The sequence below is a fragment of the Dreissena polymorpha genome, chromosome 1, assembly GCF_020536995.1.
Source record: "Dreissena polymorpha isolate Duluth1 chromosome 1, UMN_Dpol_1.0, whole genome shotgun sequence".
In the NCBI taxonomy this organism is placed as follows: domain Eukaryota; kingdom Metazoa; phylum Mollusca; class Bivalvia; order Myida; family Dreissenidae; genus Dreissena; species Dreissena polymorpha.
The window spans coordinates 81035028-81060481 of record NC_068355.1 but is presented as its reverse complement, the minus strand read 5'-3'; the positions used below and the strand labels follow the sequence as shown (position 1 = coordinate 81060481).

Here is a 25454-nt window from a genome sequence, read left to right as displayed (position 1 = left end):
AACGACAAGAACGGTAATAATGTTTTTTCATACGTTTTATTGAATTATGGTATCGAGGTACATGAACTTTGTAGGGAAGATGCCCTTTACTCCGTAAAGATTTCAGTCTTAAAGACTGCATGATCATTGTCAACTGGGTCATGCGAGTTTGGTATCGTGTTACTTCTTAAAAGTTGATCCAGCATTTGTAAAAATATTGCAAGACATAAACAGTTCCAGAAAGGAAATTCATTTCTGCGTTGAATAAGACCGAGATCGTTAAAATCGATGCACACTTGATGAAGATATGGCTGTTCAAAGCGATGCACCCTGTTTTGGGGTGATTTTGAGTTGCATACCTTGTTATATATATATTTGATAGTATTTTTTTTCATAAAAGTTAATTTTTCGTTATAATATGATTATTTATCTTGCAAAATGATGTTTTCACTAATTAATATCATAGCCACACGCTAACCATCTGTGAACCAAACTAAAGAGTGACCTGTTGTAATGTTCGACTGTCCATCACACTGAAACGAAAACAAATTAAAGGACAATACAATTGAATTTTAATGTACACAAAGACTTCCATACAATGTACCATGCTTAAACATCATTTAAAATTTAGCAACAATAATGTACGCTACATTTTAGACTCATACAAACAGTTTTAAGCATATCAAAAGCCACTAATTCTCAGCGCATGAACCCGACTCACTGGTACTGTCCAAAGCCTTTTTCTCACTGTTTGAGACTGCTCCTTCAATGCCTCCAGTCTCAGCTGCTCGCACAGACGCTCATCTACCTTTTGAATATTGTTCGTTATGAATTCAATATGCTCAACAAAGCTGCCATTTTCTGCACATATATTCGCCTGTTTGAAATAGTCCAAACTCCGTTCAAAGTTATTTGTTTGTGCTGCTCCCCACGACCAATGTAAAACAACATTCTAGACCAAATGGTTGAATCTCTCCAGCAGTTGTTTTCAAACAAACTAAGATAGTGTTCTGCCAGATGTATGTCTTCTGGTTTAACGTCCTCGTGAATGTGCATGTACCTTATCTTCTTACAGTCTACACCAAGAGAAAACAAAGCCAGGAATAAATACACTTGATTTAAAAACGATTTGACTGAAAACACTTCCTCCTGATCTAACTGCTCAATTGCAGTCAGAAAACATGTCTTTACTTTCTGTGAAATACCGTCAGCAGATGTAGTGTCTCTCCTGGTGCACTGTAAAATATTACTAAGATACATGGCCTCAAAGAAATAAACTGCACCAGTTGAAAGACACGATCTTAAAGCTACCATTGCCTGTTTAGCGTAATCTAGCAGACTCGACGCCTTGTCCCTCTTATTTGCTCGTGTGCATAGCGCCACCTTTAACGGCAGTATTCGCGTCAGATGCCAGTTAGTCATCTCAGTCATTGGAAGGCATCCCAATGCCTTATTAAACATCTCCAAAGCCTTCGTCGCATGATCACTCTTATAGAACGTAGAAAAGCACATTTCACTTCTGTAAAACATGACTTTTAAATCGGGACTGTCACTAAATTTTTCGAACGCCTTTTTGGTTATAAGAGCATGTGCTGTCCAATCACCCTTCTCACGAAGGAAAAACAACTGATCCCACAAACGCGAACACTTCCTCATCAATTTTCTGTTGTTAGATAAGGCTCTATTTACACTTTTGACTAGATAAGGTCGCTTTCATGATCCTTTGGGTGTGTTTCAATTGAAGCACCAAGTCCTGACTTTTGGCTTTTATCATCTTCTTCAGGGTTTCTATCAACATCATCGTAACATTTAGTTGCATCAGAACGACCATTTACGTGCGCACGGGATCTTTTTCTTACAAATTTTCTCTTCTCATCGCGTCGTCTAGTGTTTGCATGGGGACGCGCAATTTCTGAGTCACGATTGTCATAACATGTACGCCATGCAAAAATGGGTCTTATGCCACATACGACCAGGGTAGCTATAGGCCAGTCTGCACATCTCGCAGTCTAGTCAGGAGGTACATTATGAGACCAGAAATATTGCGTGATGTTGTATAGCGGAACATCGTTGCTCCTGACCAGACAGCACAATTCAGTCTACGCTTAAGCTACGCTGGCCGAAACGTCATAAGACCAATTTTCTCTTGACGCGGCTCTGAACGAGTGATTTAAATGCGTCGAAAGAAAACTGTGTGTAAATCAAATATTCACATATATATATTTGATGGTGAAGAAATAAATTCAAAATAAGCCATGTGAAGAAATGCACAATAATGTGATATTCCTAAGTATAATTTTTATCCACGAATACTATTGTCATTTTGAATATACGTCCACTTATTATCATACATTTCATGAGAAGGATATGCGACTAACACGTGAAAAAACACAGCATCAACAATAAGAGATTTGTTTTCAATTTAATTATTTAGAAAAGTTTTTTTTTACTTTTTTGCAAAGTTAGGATATTCGCCGAATATTCTTTTTAAAGATATTTCTTCTTATACATTCAAAAACTATCATACAAATAAAGATACCGAGCAAATCAACTCGTCCACGCGTAATATATATTTTGTGTTGCATTGGAGGCTATTACCATCGTGCCATTTAAGTTAAAAGTAACTGTGTCAAAAAAAAATAAAAAACGAAGAAGGTAGCAGTTTTATGACTTTAGATGTATTTCATTGCAATTATTACATAATAAAATAATTCCACAAACACATGTATATATATGCCAATTAGTTATAGACGATATTTAAGTTCGATTCTTTTGATATATTATTTGGTGCTTAGAATTAAAAGGACCTGTTAATGGATTTTGGCAGATATTGAAGTTTATCTTTTAATGCTTTATATTGATAAATGTAAACATTGAATATACAAGCTCCAGTAAAAAAAAAACAAGAATAAAATTAAAAGAAATTGGGCTCGAACCACTGAACCTTGGAGTAAAAGTCTTAGGTCGGGTTTCCATGCATCCGTGTCCGCGTTCCGTAAACGGACACGGAGTATCTATTCCATGCATCCGCTTATTTTATTAGCCTTCCCGTGTAAAAAGCTCATTCCAAACGTGGTGGTACTTGGATTAGGATGTCGTTATTAGAAGAGCACACATTTTTTTATGATGACTGCTGCGGCAGTACTGCATGTTAGTAGACGAAAACGCAGACAAAGGTACTGGGCACGTGCCATCATAAGAAACCGTCAAACTAATTTATTTATTTAGATTTAAAAAACCTTATAGTTATAAACAAAACTGATTTATTGGTATTAGACAGACTTCAAAACTTATATGTGAACTCACAAAGACAAAAAAAGAACATAAATAGCGACTTCTTTTAGCGTTATATCTTGTTTGAAATATATACTGTGTCTTTTGAAAAGCGATTATGGAGTGTACAATATGCCGACGATATAATCGCATATTACTATTCTCACTTTCCTGAAACGCCATCAATTGACGTTTGTTTGGCTACGCTTTGTCAGATGTTTGATGCAATGTCTTTGTTTTTGACCAGGTTTTCCGAAGGAAAAAACTGGTTATTAGATTGGCGAATGCGGGCGAGCTGGCTGGCTGGCTGGCGGGCTGGCTGGCTGGCTGGCGGGCTGGCGGAACAAGCTTGTCCGGGCCATAACTTTGTCGTTCATTGTGAGATATTAAAATCATTTGGCACATTTGTTAACCATCATTAGACGGTGTGTCGCGCGAAAAAATTACGTCAATATCTCCAAGGTCAAGGTCACACTTTGAGTTCAAAGGTAAAAAATAGCCATAAATGAGCTTGTCTGGGCTATAACTATGTCATTCATTATGAGATTTTAAAATCATTTGGTACATTTGTTCACCATCATGGGACGGTGTGTCGCACGAAAGAATCACGTCAATATCTCCAATGTCAAGGTCGCCACGACTAAAAATAGATTTATTTTAAAACAAACTTACAAAGGGGGTTAACTTTGTTCATTTCAAAAGTTCAGTTTGAGTTGTCTCCCTTTATCAGATTTTTTCTCACAATGAAAACCTGGTTTTGAGACAATTTTGTCCCTTGTTATATTCCTTCAAACGTTGGTTGTATATTTCAGGTGATCCCTTACTAAATTTATTATTTTTTCACTAATATCTATGCTTGAAAGTCGACCTTTCATGTTGACTGCCGTCCGTGTACTGAGTACGCAATACGCGGACGAAATATGCGGACGCGGAACGTGGATACATGGAATAGCTCCAACAAATTTCAACCAGTTCGTTTTTTCGCGGACACGGACACACGGACACGGAACGCGGACGCAGAGACATGGAAACCCGGCCTGTCTAATGTTTAGACCACTCGGCCATCCATGCTCATACAATGGGTAATGTATTTGATAATTGATATAAGTAATCATCGTAGTGTCACAAAATATAATGAGAACAACAGAACTATCCAGTTATTCAATCGTTTCGCGTTGCAAGGCTTATTATGTTCAGATTTTAAAATCGTCAATAAATGCATATTATAATGGATCTTTTAGAGCATGGTAAATGTTGAGTATAACTATTTTCTCATAAATATTATAATTACTACGAAAATTTTCGAATCTGAAACATTTTTTTTATTTACGATTTACAAAAACGTGAAAAGGTCCCTTTAATAGCAAATATAATTGTGCAGCATAACATGTGTTAATTGAAAGACCTGTAAACATACATCTATAAATCTTTGGTTAATTGAAGTGAAAACACAATCTGAAGGAGAGCAAACATAAGTGGGTGTATAGCTGACGCCGGTACTTCGCATTGTCACATGTCTCATGACTTGTTTATCAAGGCCACGTTGTCACTCGATTAAATAGATTTTTAAGTGCATATAAGTGTGTTAAGAGCCAATGTGACTTTATAACATCCGAATGTCGGCTTAATTTAAAAGTCACTGAAAAGTTCCCACTCCAAACAAGTTAAACTGAATATAAACAATGTAATCACCGTTTTATTTATAAATAAGACATGTACATTTTGGACACGAATGCCCCCACAATCCACTTTTGTCTTTAAAAACTCTGCTTATGTCACAAGAAGCTCAATACGGCAAAATTCGACTTGTGAGGTCTTAGTGTGTCCTTAACCTTTGACTTCATTCGATAGGGGTTACTATGTGTGGCCTTGACCAGACCGATGAGGTAGAGGCATGTTTTATGCACGATATGTCGTCTCCTGATGGTGGATTGTAATGGCAAGTTATTGAAAAATAGGAAAGTGAATGACATAGTAACAGTCCTTAAGCTGTCTTATGGAATACAAATGACCAATGATCTGAAAATGCTAAGTACAGATATGAAGACAAATAATTCACGAGATACGTCGTCATACGATGGGCTGTATTTGTTCCCAATTATTTTCAACATCCTTTCAAAGTTATGCGTGTGAAAGGAATTTACAGCTGTTTTACGTCCAAATGTAACTTTTCACATCTAAGTGTACCCGGTCACTTTCCTCTTTGATGATGGGGATTGGTATACACGCAGTATTTCGTCTAGTGATGGTTAACATTGTTTTGCTAAGTAAATTTAAAATCTAACAATACATAACAAAGTTATGATTGAGACATGATGTCATTTAATGACCAATTTTGACCTTTAAGTGTTACCTTCTTATTACACGCAAACAGTCTTCTTATGCTGGTGGTTAATTAGGGGCAGGTTTTCTTAAATCAATAAATATTAGGAAAAGTTATAAATGGGACTAGGCACTTCGCATAGACAGACGGACGCACTGACGGACAGGGAGACGTTTATACTTTGCCCAACTGAAAGCTGTTACTGAATAAAAACCATACGCGTTTTACTACTCTTACTGCTGCAACTTCTAAATTCTACCAACCAAACTAAGTGACCTGTTGTAATGTTCTACTGTCCATCACACTGAAAAGAAAACAAACTTAAAGGACAATGCAATTGAATTTTAATGCACACAAAGACTTCCATAAAATGTACCATGCTTATACATCATTTAAAATTTAGCAACAATAATGTACGCTACATTTTAGACTCATACAAACAGTTTCAAGCATATCAAAAGCAACTAATCCTCAGCGCATGAACCCGATTCACTGGTACTGTCCAAAGCCTTCTTCAAAATGTCCTTCACTGTTTGAGACTGCTCCTTCAATGCCTCCAGTCTCAGCTGCTCGCACAGACGCTCATCTACCTTTTGAATATTGTTCGTTATGAATTCAATATGCTCAACAAAGCTGCCATTTTCTGCACATAGCTTCGCCTGTTTAAAATAGTCCAAACTCCGTTCAAAGTTATGTATTTGTTTGTGTTGCTCCCCACGACCAATGTAAAACAACATTCTAGACCAAATGGTTGAAGCTCTCCAGCAGTTGTTTTCAAACAAACTAAGATAGTGTTCTGCCAGATGTATGTCTTCTGGTTTAATGTCCTCGTGAATGTGCATGTACCTTATCTTTTTACAATCTACACCAAGAGAAAACAAAGCCAGGAATAAATACACTTGATTTAAAAACGATTTGACTGAAAACACTTCCTCCTGATCGTAGTGCTCAATTGCAGTCAGAAAACATGTCTTCACTTTCTGCGAAATACCGTCCGCAGATTTAGTGTCTCTCCTGGTGCACTGTAAAATATTACTAAGATACATGGCCTCAAAGAAATAAACTGCACCAGTTGAAAGACACGGTCTTAAGGCTACCATTGCCTGTTTAGCGTCATCTAGCAGACTCGACGCCTCGTCCATCTTATTTGCTCGTGTGCATAGCTCCACTTTTAACGGCAGTATTCGCGTCAGATGCCAGTTAGGCATCTCAGTCATTGGAAGGCATTCCAATGCCTTATCAAACATCTCCAAAGCCTTCGCATGATCACTCTTATAGAACGTAGAAATGCACATTTCACTTCTGTACAACATTACTTTTAAATCGGGACTGTCACTAAATTTTTCGAACGCCTTTTTGGTTATAAGAGAATGTGTTGTCCAATCACCCTTCTCACGAAGGAAAAACAACTGATCCCACAAACGCGAACACTTCCTCATCAATTTTCTGTTGTTAGGTAAGGCTCTTTTTACACTTTTGACTAGCATAAGGTCGCTATCATGATCCTTTGGGCGTGTTTCAATTAAAGCACCAAGTCCTGGCGTTTGGCTTTTATCATCTTCTTCAGGGTTTCCATCAACATCATCGTAACCTTTTGTTGCATCCGAACGAGCATTCACGTGCGCACGGTATCTTTTTCTTACACATTTTCTCTTCTCATCGCGTCGTCTAGTGTTTGCATGGGGACGCGTAATTTCTGAGTCACGATTGTCATAACATGTTTGCATATGGGGCAACGTATAATGTCCTACGAATGCAGAACTCGGTAAGTAGATACTATGTTGAACGTATTCATCGATACAGATATTTTTATGTGAACCATCATATTTGTTCAAACAGTTGTCGAACGTGTTATACATAACACGTGTTTCCAAATTTGGAGTGTTGTTAATTAAACATTCATTTCTTCTTTTTTGACAGTAGCTAACAACGTTTGGTGTAATCCATCGAGGTCTTGTAGGCTTATTGTGTTGATTACTATTTAAACTGTTCTCATCGTGCTCTTGTGGAGTTGCTCCACATGGTCTATCAAGAGAAGATTGAAATTCATTACTGTCCAGAGAAAGCAACTCGTTTCCATGACCCAAAGCCGGAATATTATTTTCCAGTGATGAAATGGACTTAATTATGTTTGAATTGTAGTCTTTATTTAAATCATTAATAATTTGACTTGTACCACTACACGATTCCTTATTGTTTTGCTCATCTTTTTCAATCGGCGTCGTCGATCTCGTACATCGGCATTTCACGTATTTGCTCATATTCGCTCCTTCGTCATCATGAATCAAGGACTTATATTTAACCCGTAAACTACTTTCTAAGTGAGTTGCCACTTCTTCGGCATTATTTTTTGATCTGAGAAGATCAAAAAGGCGATTTACACGAGACAACCTAGGAATTGCATCATTGTTTAGTTCCTCTAATTCATCATCGGTAAGCACCCCATTTTCATACAAAAGATGCGTCACATCTGAAGGAATTATTCTTTTCATCAGTTCACAATGTGTGCATTTTTCTGATCTATGCAATTCGGCTGCCGAGCTACTGACTTGTTTTTCAGTTGTTTCTAGCTTTTCTACGAGAAAACCGTAGTCCTTCTTTAAAGCGTTCTTGAAGTTGTCATACGGACCGGTGGTCGGGTCTCTTTTCTTTAGTATGTACAACAATTTTGAATTCTGATTCCTTTTTGTTTTCTCTGCCATGATGGCATCTTCCTCGTTTGAACTGATAAGTCCATCTTCTCGTAGACTATCAAGCACAGAGCTTAAAGTAAGGTCAATATCAGACACCAACGTAATATGATTTTTCTTTAGAACAGATTTGTGAAATTGTTCCATTTCCGGAGCTGTATAGATTCTGAAAGTACAAAAAGAAACCACTGCATGTGTAACTGTCTTTGTTGCAGGTGATTTTTTCATCATTTTAATGTTTCAGCAGAGAAATTGTTAGTGAAAATAACCAAAATATCATTTTATGATACAAACACATACGCTTCATATTTATTACACACGTTAAAATTTCAGTTACATGTATATTAAAATTAATGAATAAACTTAACTGGAACCAACGGATGTATCAACTAGCTGATAAAGAATGTTTGGCTTTAAATCAAAATAATGACATTTACAAAACAATTAATGCATTCAATGTTGTAAGAGCTTTGCCAATTAAATGTTCTTGATTAAAAGAGCTACTTGTATAATGAAATACAACGCCTAAATAATTAAAATCATTAACAGTTTCTATAGCATGGTCATTGTATGTCCACTTTTACTAAAATACAACGTTACGAACGGTATCTATTACCTTCCGATGACGTTTAAAACGGGTTTCCCCAGTCTATGTTTCAGCGACTTAGTCTTACGTTCTCGAAACATCCATTTTCTCCATCAGCAACACGTTTTAGAAAAAACACACACTTAAAGATTAACCTTTTAATGTTGCTTTTAAGACTAAATGGAACTTGGTCAGTTATCAGCATTGCTCATGTTATGTAAACACCGGTGTTTTTATTCCAATTGTATTTACATGTACAATCAATATGGTCTAATCCAGCGATATTAATTATATTATAACACTAAGAGCTTAAACCACTTTCATAATCGCGAGCCATTTCCGCGAATAGAACCATATACATGTACTTGAAGATGACGTATAATCGTTATTGTCTTATTGTTTACAAAGTTACACATTGTTACCGTTTACATGTTGTACGGAGTTAAAATAGAAAGTTATTCGCTCGATGAGGCCTGAGGGGCTAGTATAAATAAATGAATGAAATAGGAGAACTCAATGCCTAAATATTATGTGATATTGGAAAAAGGCTAGGCGAAGTCGTGGTTAGATGGGAATGCGACAGTCATTTGTCGGGTCTGATATGATTATATACGTTGTTATTTTTACACCACTGGGTTTTTCCGTTGTTTTTTTTTGTGGTGAAATAATCAAACTGCATCTTTGATGCTGGTATAGAACATGAATGAAACCGTAAACTTGTCACTGATTAAGGATTTTAACATTTAACATACAAAATGCTCGTTATTTATGGTGAACAGATGAATATTAACGTTTGGTTAACAAGATATTTCTCGTTTTCGTAGTGTCTTTTTTACCATTTTTTTATCGTCAAACAGTAGTCAAAATATTTATTATCATACTATCATTCATTCATATAGTTAAATTTACATTGAGGGCATACCGAAGCAAGCAATGCGGATGAATGTGTTTTATAGATATAACTCCAAACTCCACAACAAATTTAAGAAGATAAATTTTTGATACAATAAGGGACCTTTTCACATTCTGATAAATTAAAAAAAAACTAAAAAATAATTCAGATTTGCAAATGTCCGTTGTAGCTATGTTTTATTTAGCTAGGAAACAGTATACTGAACATTTACCATGCTCTAATATATCCATTAAATGTATCCTTTGACGATTAAAAAACCTAAAAATTATAAAGAATGACAAACGTGAAACAATTGTATAATTTAGAAAGTTCTGCTGTTATCGCTATATTAGGCGACACTTCGAGGATTATATATGAGAAATAAAAATACATGTTATGGTTCGGGAGCACGAATGGTCGAGTGGTTTGAGCACTAGACTTTTACTCCAAGGGCATGTGGTTCGAGTCCAGGTGTGGATTCCTTTTTTCGTTCTTTTCTTTAATTTTATTTTTGTTTAATACTTGAACTATATAGTTCCAATGTTTACGTTTATTAATTTAAAGCATTTAATGATAAACTTCTAAACATGCCGAAATATGTAAAAAGGTCCCTTTAAAGGAAAAGTTCCAAATAAAGCTGTGCATGAAAATATTAAGCATGGTGAGTTACTTAATCCTCTTTTCTCCACCTGGGACATAATGCCGCCTCCACAGCACACCATCGGTCCCGATCGGCCACATGTTTGGCTTCTCTTCGCGACAATTTTCCTTTTTGGAGTTCAGCGTGAAGGGTTCAGCTCCGTGTGAGAACTGGACGACCTTTTCTCCTTGTTCCTGAAGCGTTCCAATCCAATGCGTTCCTTGTTATATTGTGCTGGTTTCTTCTCAGCGTATGTCCGATCCACTTCCATTTCCTCTGCCTTATTGCATAAGTGTTTGGTGCCTGATTGTGTGCATTGAACAATACAGCTTCTGGTCGGATATTTGATTTTGCCATCGTATTTGCAGGATTTGTCGTAAATAAAAGTTGTTGATTACCTTTAACTGTCTGTCCAGATTCTGTGTATGCCTTCAGGTGTCTGATCCATAAAACAGAACGGCATTTACATTCGAATTAAACATATAAAGTTTAGTTTGTAGCTAAATGGTCCTGCTGTTCCAAATCGGTTTCAGCACAGCAAAAGCGTCTCTGTCACTCTCTCATGTCACCTGTGTAGCTCTTCCATTGTCGTATATTATTTTCATAATCCATACTGTATCCGTAAGACATTCTTTGCAGAGAGACGATTTTTCTGCATATGTTTTGCGTCTTTGCTCTCTCCCTGGTCAATACCGTTGATCCGTAGTATTTGTTGTGGTGTGGCTTTCTGTAGCGGTGATAATTTAGCGTGGTCAGGGTGCTAGTCTAACGCCCAACCCTCCTACTTTCTCATCCGGGCTTGGGACCGGCCATGACGGAGTTAAAACAAAAGGACCATTATTACTTATATTATCCATTAATAACCTATTATGTATAAATAGATAAACATTTCACACCAAGTCTATTTATGTTCACTCAGACTGATGCTTCTGCAACGATAAGCGAATTTAATATTTGATCCGCAATTTATGTAATGCTTAATCCAATAATACATTAATTTATCGCTAAATGTTGTTATTGTAACAGTGAATTCATTTTGTTCGGGCATTGTGCACGTGTATGTCTTAATTTTGTCCCCCCCCCCACAAACACCGATTTTTTTTTTAAAGGACTGTGCGCGAGAAAAACATACTTGTAAGTAAGCGATATATGGTAAGAAAGTGGCGTTTGATGGGTATAGATTGACTGGGGTTAGTCGGGTTCTGCGGGGAAAGAAGCTGTGCATGTAGCAAACTATATGTTGTGAAAGAAAGTAATCTGGTGCTGTGGTTAGATCTTGATATGACATTTGTATGCTTGAATCGATGTCTGGTGTACAACTTTATAGAATATTTTCCGCTTGGTTTGATAGATGTGATCGAAAAGTTTTTCATTATAGTTTTTAGAGAAAATCATGTTGCAAAATGTGCGATTTTTAATCTCTGGTGGTGTTTCATAGACAACTTTTTCGTCAGCATGTTTGTCGCTCGAATGTCTTTAACGAGGTGCATGGATTCGCAAGTACCAGACTACCTGTTTGCGACGAAAGTGTGGAGCTTAATTCGTTTTTATACAAAGATAAAATAGGAAGTATACTTTATAGCAGCCCTCTTTGGAATGTTACGTAGATAGTAAAAGTCACAAAACGATGAAAATCATGCTTGTAATAAGTAACTTTTAAGTATTTAATATCTGTGAACTAGATTATAAGTATAATCAATGTATTCTATGACCTTTCAACTAATGGCCCTATAGGTAAAATTTGTAATTATAATTTTATTAATTAAAACTCACAATCTATTGCATTCTTCTTATTCTAAATCTCATATAAGTCTTCCATCATATACCGGTATATTAAATCATCGATATATTCGCGAGAAACATTTTGAACAAATAATAGTTCCTTCCTGCTTTTCATTGTATTGTTATAAACCGGTGACTACGCCCTTAAACAAAATTAGAAGAAACGGACTATGCAACGACAAATGGCAATAATGTGTAAAACTATTTATTGAAACAGCCTATAATTACACAGTGTGTCGGCTAAAATCTACCTGTACATTTCCTCGCGCAGGTGAAGCGTAACGGGTCCGTATAAATTGAACTTTAAATACATGGATATAACAGAAAGGTGGTAAAATATTGGTATTTGTTTCAAAAACTATTTTGTTCGCCGGATTTAAGCCATTCAAAAACTTAAAGGAGTTCATATTGTCGAAATTTTGAATCATGTCGCATGGGACATTATTGTTGACAAGTTTGGATTAATTCGTGAAAATGGCTGCCAAACTTTTAGGTGAAAGACTTCCCCTTAATTGGAGTTATGGTGTCACAGAGGATGGTCGTATTTTCTTTATCGAGTAAGTATTACAGTTCTTAGTTTTACTGTATGAGCTTTTCCGAAAGTTTTCAAAGTTTTAAATAAAGAGATACGCAACAGGTGTATATAATTTCTACAAGTTGAAAAACTAATGGTTAAAGCTGCTCACACACTTAAGTGTTGAGATAACGCCTCATTTAAGAGTGTTAGGTATATAAAACTAGAACTAACGTTTAATTAACATTGATTGAATTGTTATAATATTGAGTAATAAATGTATTTATTGCACATCGAAGTAACTATGTGATTTGAAGTAAGATTTTAGATGAACACAGGGTTAATTAATTTACTATATAATCTTTTGCAGCATTTTGCAGCAATAACTAGGGCTCGAAGTTAAAAAATATAGAAATATTGTTATATGTAATGCTTAAGCCTGATCGAAGTCCCTTCTAAGTTCTATAAATATACATTTCATTGTCTTGATTAACCAGGATATCAATATCATGAAATTGATAAAAATAATCAAAAATAATTTGGTACAAAGTCTTATTGCCTCAATTAAGTGTCAACGACCTTATGTCATTTTACAGCAGGTTCTAATTTGCTTTGGTCAACTGACTTTCATATGTAAGTTTGTTGGGAACAAATTAGTCCAAATAATTAGACGTATATCAACCATATATTTATAGGAGTAGGAACAAATTAAATTGTTGTGCGCAAAGGCTATTCTATAGCAGAATACAACAGTATCAATTATAACGATGAACTGTGTATGTTATATTCTTCACAAGTTGATAAAATGGTGGTTTATTGTTTCAGTGATAGTACGCAGCAGACCACATGGTTGCATCCAGTGACAGGGGAGCCAGTGCAGACTGGGTACTCAACCACAGCAGGTAAGGGGCAGGAATAAGGGTCCTTATTGAACCTCTGATGGAGGTGACCCAGTGTAGAAGATGATGTGTTATGTTTTTGGAGTTTGGAGACGATCTTCATAAGTGTTAAAGTTATGTAGTTTTAATGTGTTTAAATGTCTCCTTTTAATAAAGTTCTGTTTTTTTTTTCTTATTTTCAAAAGTGGGAGTTTCATGTACAGTGTAGTGATATCGCAATGGAATGACCTCTTATATTTATGGCTGTTTTGTTAATTTGACCCAGCATTCTCACCTTAGCCAGTGTAGGTAAAGGAGGCTGATAATGTATGAAGTTATTAAACAATACGTTTGATTTCTGTAACTTACCGTGAAACTAACAACATAGAAGATTAACATTTGTTTGAGACTGGTTCAACATGAATGACATATTCATAAAATCCATTTGCATGGAGGTTAAGGTAATAACTTATGATGTGAGCTGAAGTACAAACAATAAATTTGGCATAAGCATCAGCTCCTGTCACATCTGCAAACGCCATATTCTGAATACTTTGCAGGGATTTATACATGGATATACCAGCCTTTTTGTAGCCACTACCGGTACATAATGTTTGTGTAGTGGACACTTGTAGAAATCATTGCCAGCGAGAAAAGAGAATCGTGACACAAGTTGGTTAAGATTAGACTAACAATGCATGAACACATCTGTGAGAATTTTATCAGAATAAAATGTACACCTGCTTGCACCATAGTTGTAAAGAGCCAGGGGCACACATAAACTGATCAGCATCTGTTTACTGTGAAATTGTGGTGTATCCCACTCACTGTATAATCTGGTGCAGGCTGCAATCTGCACCTTTCAGATGCAGATAGAAGAATGTTCACTCTGTATTTATCAGTGTGGGGCCATATATTTTAAGTGAACCTTTAATTGTCGGGTCATCAGGTTTAATTTCTATCACAAAAGCTTGCTAAAGTCATTATCAGTTAGTAGATACTTTTCAAGTTTTCAATATTCAGTTACACTGATAGCCAGATATGAGGTAATAAATTTTCGTTAAATTAGGATAAATTTTCCCTCACTTCCCCGCTTACTACCCCCCTTACTACCCCGGTATGGCAAGGGCAGAATAGTTCAAAACACTTTTATATTACATCTAAACAGGTTGAAATTGAAAAATGTTGTAAGATTTTTGTGAAAACAACTGTCACTTACAAGCTTAGAATCTTGATCCTGTGTTCCAAGTTGGGTCAGATTGCCCCTTTAACCCTTTGCATGCTGTGAAATTTGTCGTCTGCTAAAATGTCGTCTGCTGAATTTCTTAAATTAGCATTTTCTTCTATTTTTTTCAAAGAATACTATCAGAAAAGCAAACAGTTTGGATCCTGATGAGACGCCATGTTCTGTGGCGTCTCATCAGGATCCAAACTGTTTGCAAAGGCCTTTAAAATTCGGTTCCCGCATTGTAAGGGTTAAAAAGATTGTTTTGGTCCCAAAAAGGTAACTGTTAGACTATTTGACTTTATCACAGGTACTCCTTACAATCAAGAGGCAGGACTGATAATACTAACCAGAAAAGAGGTGTGGGTCTGAACTTGAGTAGTGGAAACATAACATAAACAGACAAGCTTTTGTTACAGCCTTCTTCTGTGGATTATGTTTTGTTGTTATTATCATGCAATTTCAGAGAATTTGCATTGCTTAGAACAGAACATTTTGTGCGTTATTACAGTTTTCTATATGGCATGCATTTTGATAGATCTAGTTATAGAGTTTAAATTTGCATCAATTAATATAAGTGAAAAACATAAAATTGTTGGATATTTTTTACTAAGTAGATATTAAGTATTTTCTGTGATTTTAAGTATTTACAATGCACCAACATTGAACAAAAGGGGGTTAAATTAAATTCAGTTTCTTGTATTAAGCCAACATTATGCCTGGGTTGTTGAAGGGAATTTAGTTTCTGGCAAATTGCCAACATGGGGCAGAGGCAGTCAAGGGAGTTAAGTTATTATGATATTCAGCCAAAGGACATTTTGTTTCCGGAAGATGAAGGTCAAGATGACTGTGATGAGGACATGCCCCATGACCTTTCTGTCCTTGAGGTCAGAATGTCGCGTCTGACAAGTAAGTCTTGGCAGCGTACTAGAAAGTGTCCGTGGGGTGATATGGAGCGTTTTTTGACTGTTGCACATTGTTTGATCAAACTTCAGTGTTTGTTTGTTTAAAGTTCTTTTTTCTCTAAACATGTTTGAACTAGCTACATCTTTGCATTTGTTGGACTACACTATCTTTTCTCAAGGTTTTTATCTAGGTGTTGCATTAGTTTTTAGTAAAATGAGTTCTTATTTTCTGAACACTTTTAGTCTGTTTTAAGTTATTTATCCTGTGCTATACAGTGGTGACTTTTCTAAAGGCCTTGATCTATCTAAACACATATTTGTTTGACCTCCTAAATGTTGTTTTTTTACCTCAACTCTGTTGTCGAAATGTCTTCTTAGCTTTGATTGTCTCCATTCTGTCAATTTGATCATTTTATACTTAATTGATTTTCTTGTTTCTTTTTTGTTGCATACATTAAAGGGGCCTTTTCACATATTTTGGCATGTTTTGAAGATTGTCATTACTGTAAATCCACAAATATAATACGCCCTCGTGCATAATACGCACCCCAAAGTTTGGTCAAAATTTATCGGTAAAAATTGAAAATCCGAGTAAAATACGCACTAAAAAATCAGTGTCCGAAATCGGCCATTTCTGAAAAAATGTGTATATATATTATTGTGTTGTGAAAATAGCAAATCAATTTGGTGTTGTCAACTATCTGTTACCCCGGTATATTGATCGGGATGTGTAATAGTGCTGTTGTTATGACAGTTGCATAATAAATATCTCTGTCTATTGTTTATATTACCACTGATTGTTACTGATAACATTCTGGCCCCTTGATCCAGGTCAAGCAGTCATGATTAAAAAAGAAAGAAGCAGAGACGTTGTTTTTTGTTTTCACATTTAATTCAATATGACAATATACGGGACGATAATAATTTTAATAATAATAAAGTAATAAGAAGACAAAATGGTTACTTCCGTTTTTAACCAGGTTTTCCGAAGGTAAAAACTGGTTATTAGATTGGCGAATGCGGGCTGGCTGGCTGGCGGGCGGGCGGAACAAGCTTGTCCGGCCCATAACTATGTCGTTCATTGTCAGATTTTAAAATCATTTGGCACATTTGTTCACCATCATTGGACGGTGTGTCGCGCAAAATTATTACGTCGATATCTGAAAGGTCAAGGTCACACTTTGAGTTCAATGGTCAAAAATGGCCATAAATGAGCTTGTCCTGGCCATAACTATGTCATTCATTGTGAGATTTTAAAATCATTTGGCACATTTGTTCACCATCATGGGACGGTGTGTCGCACGAAAGAATCAAGTCAATATCTCCAATGTCAAGGTCGCCACGACTAAAAATAGATTTAAAAAAAAAAAACTTACAAAGGGGGTTAATTTTGTTTGTTCATTTCAAAAGTTCAGTTTGAGTTTTCTCCCTTTATCAGATTTTTTTTTCACAATGAAAACCTGGTTTTGTGACCATTTTGTCCCTTGTTATAGTTGTCTAGATGAATTACTTTTTCTTTTTTCGAGTTACAAACTCGATACTTTAATATAACTTAAAATACAATTAAACCGCTCGTGTTTTTCATGATCTCTTTAATTAAAATACGCTGCTGTCATCAAGGCTAGTTTGGGAGTAAAAAACAAATTAATTAATTATCACCTTTCAATTTAATTCGGCAATCGACAGACCGGTGTAATAGACTCAATTAGCATCATAAAACTAATTATTTAATTACCACTCTTTACTTCAGATATGGTAAATATGTGGTAGAAAGATAAATAGTGGTCAGCTAAGAAATATTTATTTACGGGTATTGTCAGTTGTTGTTTTTTTCATTTGCTTATCTCTTTATACGACTTAGCGTCCAGTCTCTATTTTGTAGGCAGACGACGATATTAACTGTGTATTCAAAGTATGCAGTGTCTGCGCATGGATGACCCAATATTATCCGATAGCTCCTCCTTTCACGTTTCATTCGACAACGTCATTTCATGTGTAAGCGAGCTCAATGTTGATCGGCCAGCTACCATGCGCACTTCAATAACAATAATGTCAAGCGGTGTCTCATAATCGGGTACAGACCGGGTTTCATTTACTGTTCGAATTGCGAACACTTTCATTAAAACAAAGAGACAAATATAGAAAACCAGTCCGATATAAATGGGGGATGTTTTCAATGAAATTTTACTAGATTTTCGCATTTTCACAAATAAGATTTTTATTGAGCCAAATTCTCAATATTTTCGCAAATGACTCAAATTGCGAACGACAGTGCAAGCCCTGTTGCACCCCTTTGATGTAATGGTGTAGTTCAAAATGGCTGCCGCAAAGTGAATAACAGCGATTAAGTTGAAAATTTGCACAGGAAAATTTTTGTTCTGCTCTAAACTCATATATTATACGCACCCCTTACTTGAAGAAAAAATCGGTGGGTAAAAAAGTGTGTATTATATTCGTAGATTTACGGTAAATGCTTATATTGATAAATGTAAACATTGGATCTTAAAAGCTCCAGTAAAAAATCAAGAATAAAATTTAAAAAAGGTAACCCTCAGCAGGGCTTGAACCACTGACCCCTAGAGTATAAAGTCTACCACTTAGACCACTCGGCCATCCTTCCTGATATAATGACAGATGTATTTTATACTTTTTATAAGCAATTATCGCAGTTTCACAAAATATAACGACAACAACAGAACTCTCCAAATTATTAATTTGTTTCGCGTTGCAACGCTTTATACTTTTCAGATTTTTAAATCGTCAAACAATGCATATAATGGCTATTTTAGAGCATGGTAAATGTTCAGTATTACTGTTTCCTCACAAATATCATAACTAAAACGAAAATTTGTGAATCTGAAACAACTTTTTTCAATTTTGTCAATTAACCCAAAGGTGAAAAGGCCCCTTGAAAAAATCAATGATGAAGTATACAAATGTTGTATCTTTAGTGTCCACACTCACCATATACACCTCTTTAACTTTCCTTACCCAAAAAGTATACAGTGATTTATGTTGGGGCTTGCTTTCTTTCAACTTGGGCTTGTGAATTCTGTTTCTCATCAACTTTTTTTGAAATGTTATCAAAATGTTGATTAAAAAATAACATGTCTCTTTGTACCATGTGTAAAACACAAAATGTTAGAAACATGTTCAACAAAAACAGGCAGCTTTATGACTCTGTTCCTAAGAAGATACTTTTGTGCACCTATCTTAAGAAAAACATCATTTATTGCATCTGTTTTGAATTATGTATTTAAGCAATTTAGCGAAATAATTTTGGCAGGTTGTGTATGCGAAAAGAGATTGTAGTCTTGTAGGTTGATCATGACATTCACTTGCAAAGTGAGACAACTCCCACAAGACAACCATAATAACTTGTCATGGAAGAGCAATGCACACCAGTAATGGCAATTGACATAATTTAACCCCAGGCTGACATAAGTAAAGCAAAGTTGTTAGATTGAACATTTCTCACATAATTACATCAATGGTCATAGAAGCCCAGTATAAATTATAGATTTACAATAATAGTACAAGTAAGGTTGGGGGCAGAGCAATAAATGGATGGTCAGAGTATCCAATATTTTAAGAAGTATTAATGTGAATTCTTTATTTGTCAGTTGTTGGGGCATTTATCGGGAAGACTAGATTTCAGTGACTTTAATTGCTATACAGGTACAAGTTGTTTTATGTTTATGATTGAGTTTATCTTTGTGGTACATTTTAACGAATGACATTAATGATGCTGTAAAATTTAAGATTATTGAAACTAATAAATCAATTTCCACAAAAATTTGAGCTGCTGTTTTGGAAAACCGAGCTTATTGCATTTGCATAAAGTATCATCACAGATAAGCCGCAGTGCAGTCTACACAGGCTATGCAGGGACAATGCTTTTCACTTGTATGGATTTTTCAGAAAATACAGTCCATGCAAAAAGTGTTGTTTCTGGTTGACCTTTGCAGATGACACTTAACACAGAATTACAAGGGCCGTGTTCTGAGAAAACTGGGCATAATGCATGTGCATAAAGTGTCGTCCCAGATTAGCCTGTGCAGTCCACACAGGCTAATCAGGGACGACATTTTGTGCCTAAATTGGATTTTTGCTAAGAAGAGACTTTAAATGTCATACAAGCGGAAAGTGTGGTCCCTGATTAGCCTGTGCATTATGCCCAGTTTTCTCAGAACAAGACTTATAAGGTAAGGTTTCCCAGAACAAGGCTCATTTGTTTGTGCATTGATCTTTCTCATTCAAGTTTCCCCGCTGTTAGCAAATATATATTGATTATATATTGACTTATTAAGAAATGGCTTTCACAATACCAATACATCTTATAGAGTGAACGGGCCAATAGATGTTCACAGCCCGGCGCTGAGTGATTATTTTCATGGATTAAGTGCAACACAGCAAGAAGCTTTATAGTGATCAGTGTCAGACAAGCGGTCTGACCTGTCAAGTCTCAGTGGTTGCCATTCTGTTTGCTCTGTTCTGGTAAAAGCATTCTCAGACTGAGACTTCTGCAGGCTTTATTTCTTCTGATCAATGAGGCACCTAACAGCACATGGTGTAAGGTAGAATTGACCCATCAAGAAATGTTCATGTAGTTGAGGTAGAGGTCTCCAGTAGTTGTGGTGGGGTCTTTCAAAGCTATTATTTAATAACATAAATTATGTCTCATTTATTGTTTTAGGATACAATTTTATTCAATTCTCACAGATAGGATTTTATTTGGCATAATGTTTAATTTGAAAGAAAACTAGCCTCGAACTAAATACAATTCATTTTTAAGGTGCAAACTAATGTTTCATGTCTGATACCCTTCAAAATGCCCTTTATAATGCGGTAATATGATGACAGTCATAATCATCTGTAAAATTTGTCAAAAGAAGCGAGAAGCATGTGTTTACAAAATTATATGTTTTGTGCTAGTAAAAAGTTGAGACAAACACCAAGTTTATACAGCAATGATCTGAATCCGGCTACTGGCTGTAATTGTGTTAGGTGCTTAATTGCGTCAAGGAGTGCCAAAGAACTTAGAAGTAAAATCCAAGGTGTGTTAGATTTCACAGGGTGAGAGTTATTAATAATAATCCACAAATCGGCTTTATAGTTTGTCGCGCCAAGTTCATTCATAGAAAGTAAATAATGACATAATTAAGTATAATTTTGAATAGTAATTATCAATATATATTGACCTTAATGTTTAAAATATTTGTGGTAAAGGTTTTCTTGTTGTGCAGATTGAGAAGGATTTATTTAAGAATGTCAATGACAAGAACTGACAATAATTATTTTATCAATATTTATTCTTCAATAAACTTATACAAATATGCAGGTGCTTATTATCTCTCTTACCTATGCATATTAAATATAACACTCTTTCCCAATTTGCACATCAACTTGATTCACATTTTGAGTAAAAGAATTGAACTTTTTGTTAGAGTAATAAGATTTGAATATAAGTGTTTACATAAATGGTCAAATGCACACATTTAGTGTAAACAGACGTGTTTTTTGTTGTTCTCATATAATTATGTTGTACAGGTTAAGTTACATTCCTTTAAGTGTTATTTTTATGTTGATCAGTTTATTGTCACCAACAAAGCAAGATTGCTTATATTGGTTAAGTTATAATTATCTATCTTTGTTGTCGTGTTATATGACTGCACATTATGGTAAATTAACCACCTTTAATGCAGTCATGTTACCATTTTTCATGTTGAACATTAAACCATTGTACCTGTTACACATTTCTTCATCAGATACAATAGTGTTTTGTTCAGTTGATTTATTATTGATGGCTGTAGTGTTTTTGACATGGTATTACTTGCAACTAGTAATGTGTAGGTTTGCCCTTGCTGATTATTTCATCTGTTTATCAAATTTTGTCTTTACATTGTCCTAGTGTATTAAACTTTGTCTTGTTAAGCATTTAATTAATTAAATGGCAATGTGGCGACCAGGACTGTTTGTTGGCAATACGATCTGTGTAGATTATGATATGCCCCAGTATGATTATAAATTAGATCACAGTAGAAGTCTGCTGTACTTTTCAGCTATGGCAAAGCATTTAGGTTTTCAAAAATATTTAAACTGACCTTTCATGGATTGTTTGGACAATCATTATTTAAAAAATTTCTCGCAGAAATGATGTGTTTTTAATTTAAGATGTTTATTTTAAGTTTATAATGGAGTAAAATAATTTAGTTTTTTGGTTACACCCAAAACACCTGTATCAGGAAAAGGGAGTTTTGTATTAGGTATTGTCAAATTATTTTTGCATTAAAAATATTTACTTATGTACAGATATCTTCCTAATTTAATTGTAAAACTTTTCAAAATTTTGTTTGGAAAAATTATGAAGTGGCCACTTTGTTTGAAAGTTTGATAAATGCAGAAAAAAACAAACATTTAAATGTTGATTCATTATTCTGTCTTGTTAAAGGCTCTATAAAGGTCACAAATCCTATTATCAACTGCATATCAACTGGTCTAATTTTTACCGGATTTCAGTTACTCTTGCATAAAAACTGCTAATAACACAGCTTAGGTACAAAATTGTCAAGAATTATGGAAGATAAACCCGTTTCATAATAGGAAGAAATGTTTACATTTTTGCAACTAACGTGATGTGTAGCCTCAGAGCGTTGACATATGCTAAAAATAGCCGAAAGAAAATTCAATTTTAATTCTATTTTACAACAACTTTTTACCAGCAGAAAGTAACTTATTAGATCATTATTAGAATGTTTTAACCATTTAGAAGAGACCTACTTTGTGAGTGATACCGGAAAACGTTAAAAGTCATCATTATATTTTTGGTGACCTGAGTCACTTTCACTTTCTCTTTCGCGAGTAAACAGCGATGTAAATAAACTGATTGTTTGTAAACACAATTGACTTGGAGGACACTTTATTTTGAGCTCAAAACAAGTTGTATTGCTCATTTTTTTTATTATTATGTCCAATAGCATATATATATTGTTTTTTTATTACCTTTATAAATAAAATATGAAAAAAATATTTAAAAATCTGTAAATAATTACGTATCTTCACCTTTATAGAGCCTTTAACACCATGTTTTTACTAACAAAACAATTTTGGTGTGCCACATCAAAACTAAATCACTGTTCTTGTAACAGGACTATTACATAGTGATTATTTCTTGCTTACCATTACAGAGCTACCTGCTGGCTGGGAGAGGGCACTGACCATTAACGGCACAATCTACTTCATAGAGTGAGTAAACGCACTGAGATATCTACCCCCTCCCCATGGCCCTTGGCCACATTGTACCACATATTGAACGCTGTATAAAATGTTTGTTGTACTTTCTCATATGTTTAACACTTTCCCCCATAAGAAGCAAAGTAAAAATGGCTATGTGTAAACAAGCATTAAACCGAGTAACTCGTAGTCAGTTCAGGTTTTATGCTGTTTGCTGTTAATCAGTAACTAAGGGTTGGAAATGAAGCCTTTATAACTTCAATTTAGTAAGAAATAGAGGATATTTGTTGGATTCGGTGGATTTTTGAGTTTTATTTACTCGTGATCATAGAAAATATCATTCCACCGAATTCAACAAATTTTCTTTATATTTTATGTTGTTTTTTTTTCACGGTTTATATAAATTTTTAAGTGTTTAACTTAAGAATTTCGCTGGGATAATGACGTCATTTTGTAAAAAAAATGACGTCATTTTACAGTAAACAGTAAAAATTATTGATAATTTTCACTGTTAATTTTCACTGTTTGAAACAGTGAAATTATCAGTCTTAATTCACTGATATTTCTCTATAAACCATCGGAAAGCATAAAATAAAGGTATTTAATTGAATGCAACTTTGTAAAGAACTTCAAATGCGTCAAAATACATAACCTAAGGGGTAAAGGGTTAAATCTTTATAATCATTATAATTAAGCCGTGTTATGAGAAAATGGGTCTTATGCCATAAACGGCCAAAGTAGCTTCAGATCAGCCTCTCATTAGCATTCTTTTAATCAGGTGGTCCTACTTTAAGAACCAAAACATTTACTGGAAAAGTATATTTTATTATAGATATTCAGAATTGTAGTGTTGACACATTCCTAGATAACAGTCAGGTTTAATAAAATTGGTCACAATACATTGAGATCAGGCTTATCATCTACAATGTTTACCATATGGAGAATACAAAATTATCAGAGGTTCAAGTGTCCATAGATAGATAAATTACTAACATATTTGGAGGACAAATCATCGATGCTCTTGTTCAACAAATGACAGAGATTGGAAGTATTAAAGTGGGATTACTTCACATATGAAAGTGTGGGTGCTACTTTAAAGGGATGTACACTGAAGAACACTATTTACGATATCTTATAGTGACATTTTACCAATTTTCAAAGTTAAGGAAAGCAGCATTTAGTATAAAAAAAGTTAAGGTCAATTTGTTGTATGAAAATAAGAATTAAGATTAGCGTGACATATTAGATCAGTATGTGCAGAAATAATTATTAAATATTCCATTTACTTTACATCCTGGGCATAGAAATTAGAAAGCCCCTTTAAGTATCAATATTTAAAAAGTAATAAATTCCTGATAACTACTTAAACTGCCATATATTACAAAGCAAGTGAATGTGTTTACTATGCTTTGAGGAATAGTTAAGTTAAATGTTATGGTTTGGGACACTGCTGTATATGAAAGACGATTGTTTCCAAACAATGGATGTATCTGAACATCAAATAGTATCGAGACTTGGTTCATGAGGAATTCATTGCTTGGCATTTAAAACATTCATCTCAATGGAACATCCTTTACATGTAAAGTGAAAATGTTTCGTGACAACTAGATCTTATGTTTTATGTGTTCTTTTGCAATAAACACATGTTTTCTGGCGTCTTTTCAAGACTTAAAGGTAAATCACGTTTTTTGTCTTTGGCAACTTTTAAGTTTGTTCTTGTTTGTATAATATTGAGTTTTAAAGTGTAATTTTAAAAAGTACAACTGCTTGGTGATAATGATGATGATGATGGTGATGATGATGATGATGGTGGTGGTGGTGGTGGTGGTGATGATGATGATGATGATGATGATGAGGATGAGGATGATGTTAAAACATTACCATAAGTTATGCATTAAGTATCTTATGCTGATTAAAATATTACTCTCCTGCTGGATTAGCAGCAAATTCACATTTAATTAATTATCAAAATATTAATTATAAATTCCTGCCAATTATGTAAAGAATGTCAAAGAAAAACCAAGCTTTTATGTATGGATCCATAGGCAGATCTGGGACAACAATGGTGTATTCAGTTGCTTAGATGCCTGTTCTAATAAAACACCCACTGTATGTTGGATGTGATGTCTTGGATCAGACTGATCTAGGGTGGAACAGGGCCGGCTAGCTCATTACTTGTGTTGTACAGCGCTCTACCTAATCATTAGGTAGAGCGCTGTACAACACATCGCAAGTTTGATTCTAGGTCTGCCAACATAACTTGTGTGGGACTGGTCATTAATTAACTCTTCCAGTGCTGGAACCAAATTTTGAAGGCCTTTGCAAACAGTTTGGATCCAGATGAGACGCCACAGAATGTGGCGTCTCATCGGGATCCAAACTGTTTACTATTCTGATAGCATTTTTTTTTTAAATCGAAGAAAATGCGCATTTTAGAAATTCAGCTGACCACATTTTAGCAGACGACAAATTTCCCAGCATGCAAAGGGTTAAATTATTTCTGTGGCCATTCTCACTCTACCTTTGATTTGAGT

General features: G+C 35.0%; 2 protein-coding genes across 10 annotated transcripts in view; one reads left to right on the top strand and one right to left on the bottom strand.

Annotated features, from left to right (window-relative positions):
- Window positions 1-600: 600 nt before the first annotated feature.
- LOC127837554 (uncharacterized) lies at window positions 601-9287 on the bottom strand. 2 transcript variants are annotated; one of them, XM_052364757.1, is made up of 3 exons: window positions 8882-9287; window positions 6422-8431; window positions 601-1039 (listed from the first exon to the last, which is right to left on the bottom strand). In XM_052364757.1, the coding sequence occupies exons 1-3, from the start codon at window positions 8950-8952 to the stop codon at window positions 805-807; spliced, it is 2316 nt and encodes a 771-aa protein (XP_052220717.1). In that variant the 5' UTR covers window positions 8953-9287; the 3' UTR covers window positions 601-804. The 2 variants fall into 2 exon arrangements, with proteins under 2 accessions (XP_052220717.1, XP_052220709.1); XM_052364749.1 differs by lacking the exon at window positions 601-1039 and having other exon boundaries at window positions 5903-8431; window positions 8882-9282.
- A 3119-nt stretch (window positions 9288-12406) lies between these two features.
- The window catches only part of LOC127837513 (uncharacterized), an 81269-nt gene continuing 68221 nt past the window's right edge, over window positions 12407-25454 (top strand). For 6 of the 8 annotated variants that reach the window (XM_052364681.1, XM_052364691.1, XM_052364715.1 and 3 more), the window contains exons 1-3: window positions 12407-12722; window positions 13505-13581; window positions 22875-22932. In XM_052364681.1, the coding sequence (XP_052220641.1) occupies window positions 12640-12722; window positions 13505-13581; window positions 22875-22932 (218 nt within the window). In that variant the 5' untranslated portion in view covers window positions 12407-12639. Of the gene's footprint in view, window positions 12723-13504; window positions 13582-15347; window positions 15692-22874; window positions 22933-24293; window positions 24595-25454 lie in introns of those variants that run through there. The other 2 variants (XM_052364674.1, XM_052364706.1) reach the window with 2 other exon arrangements.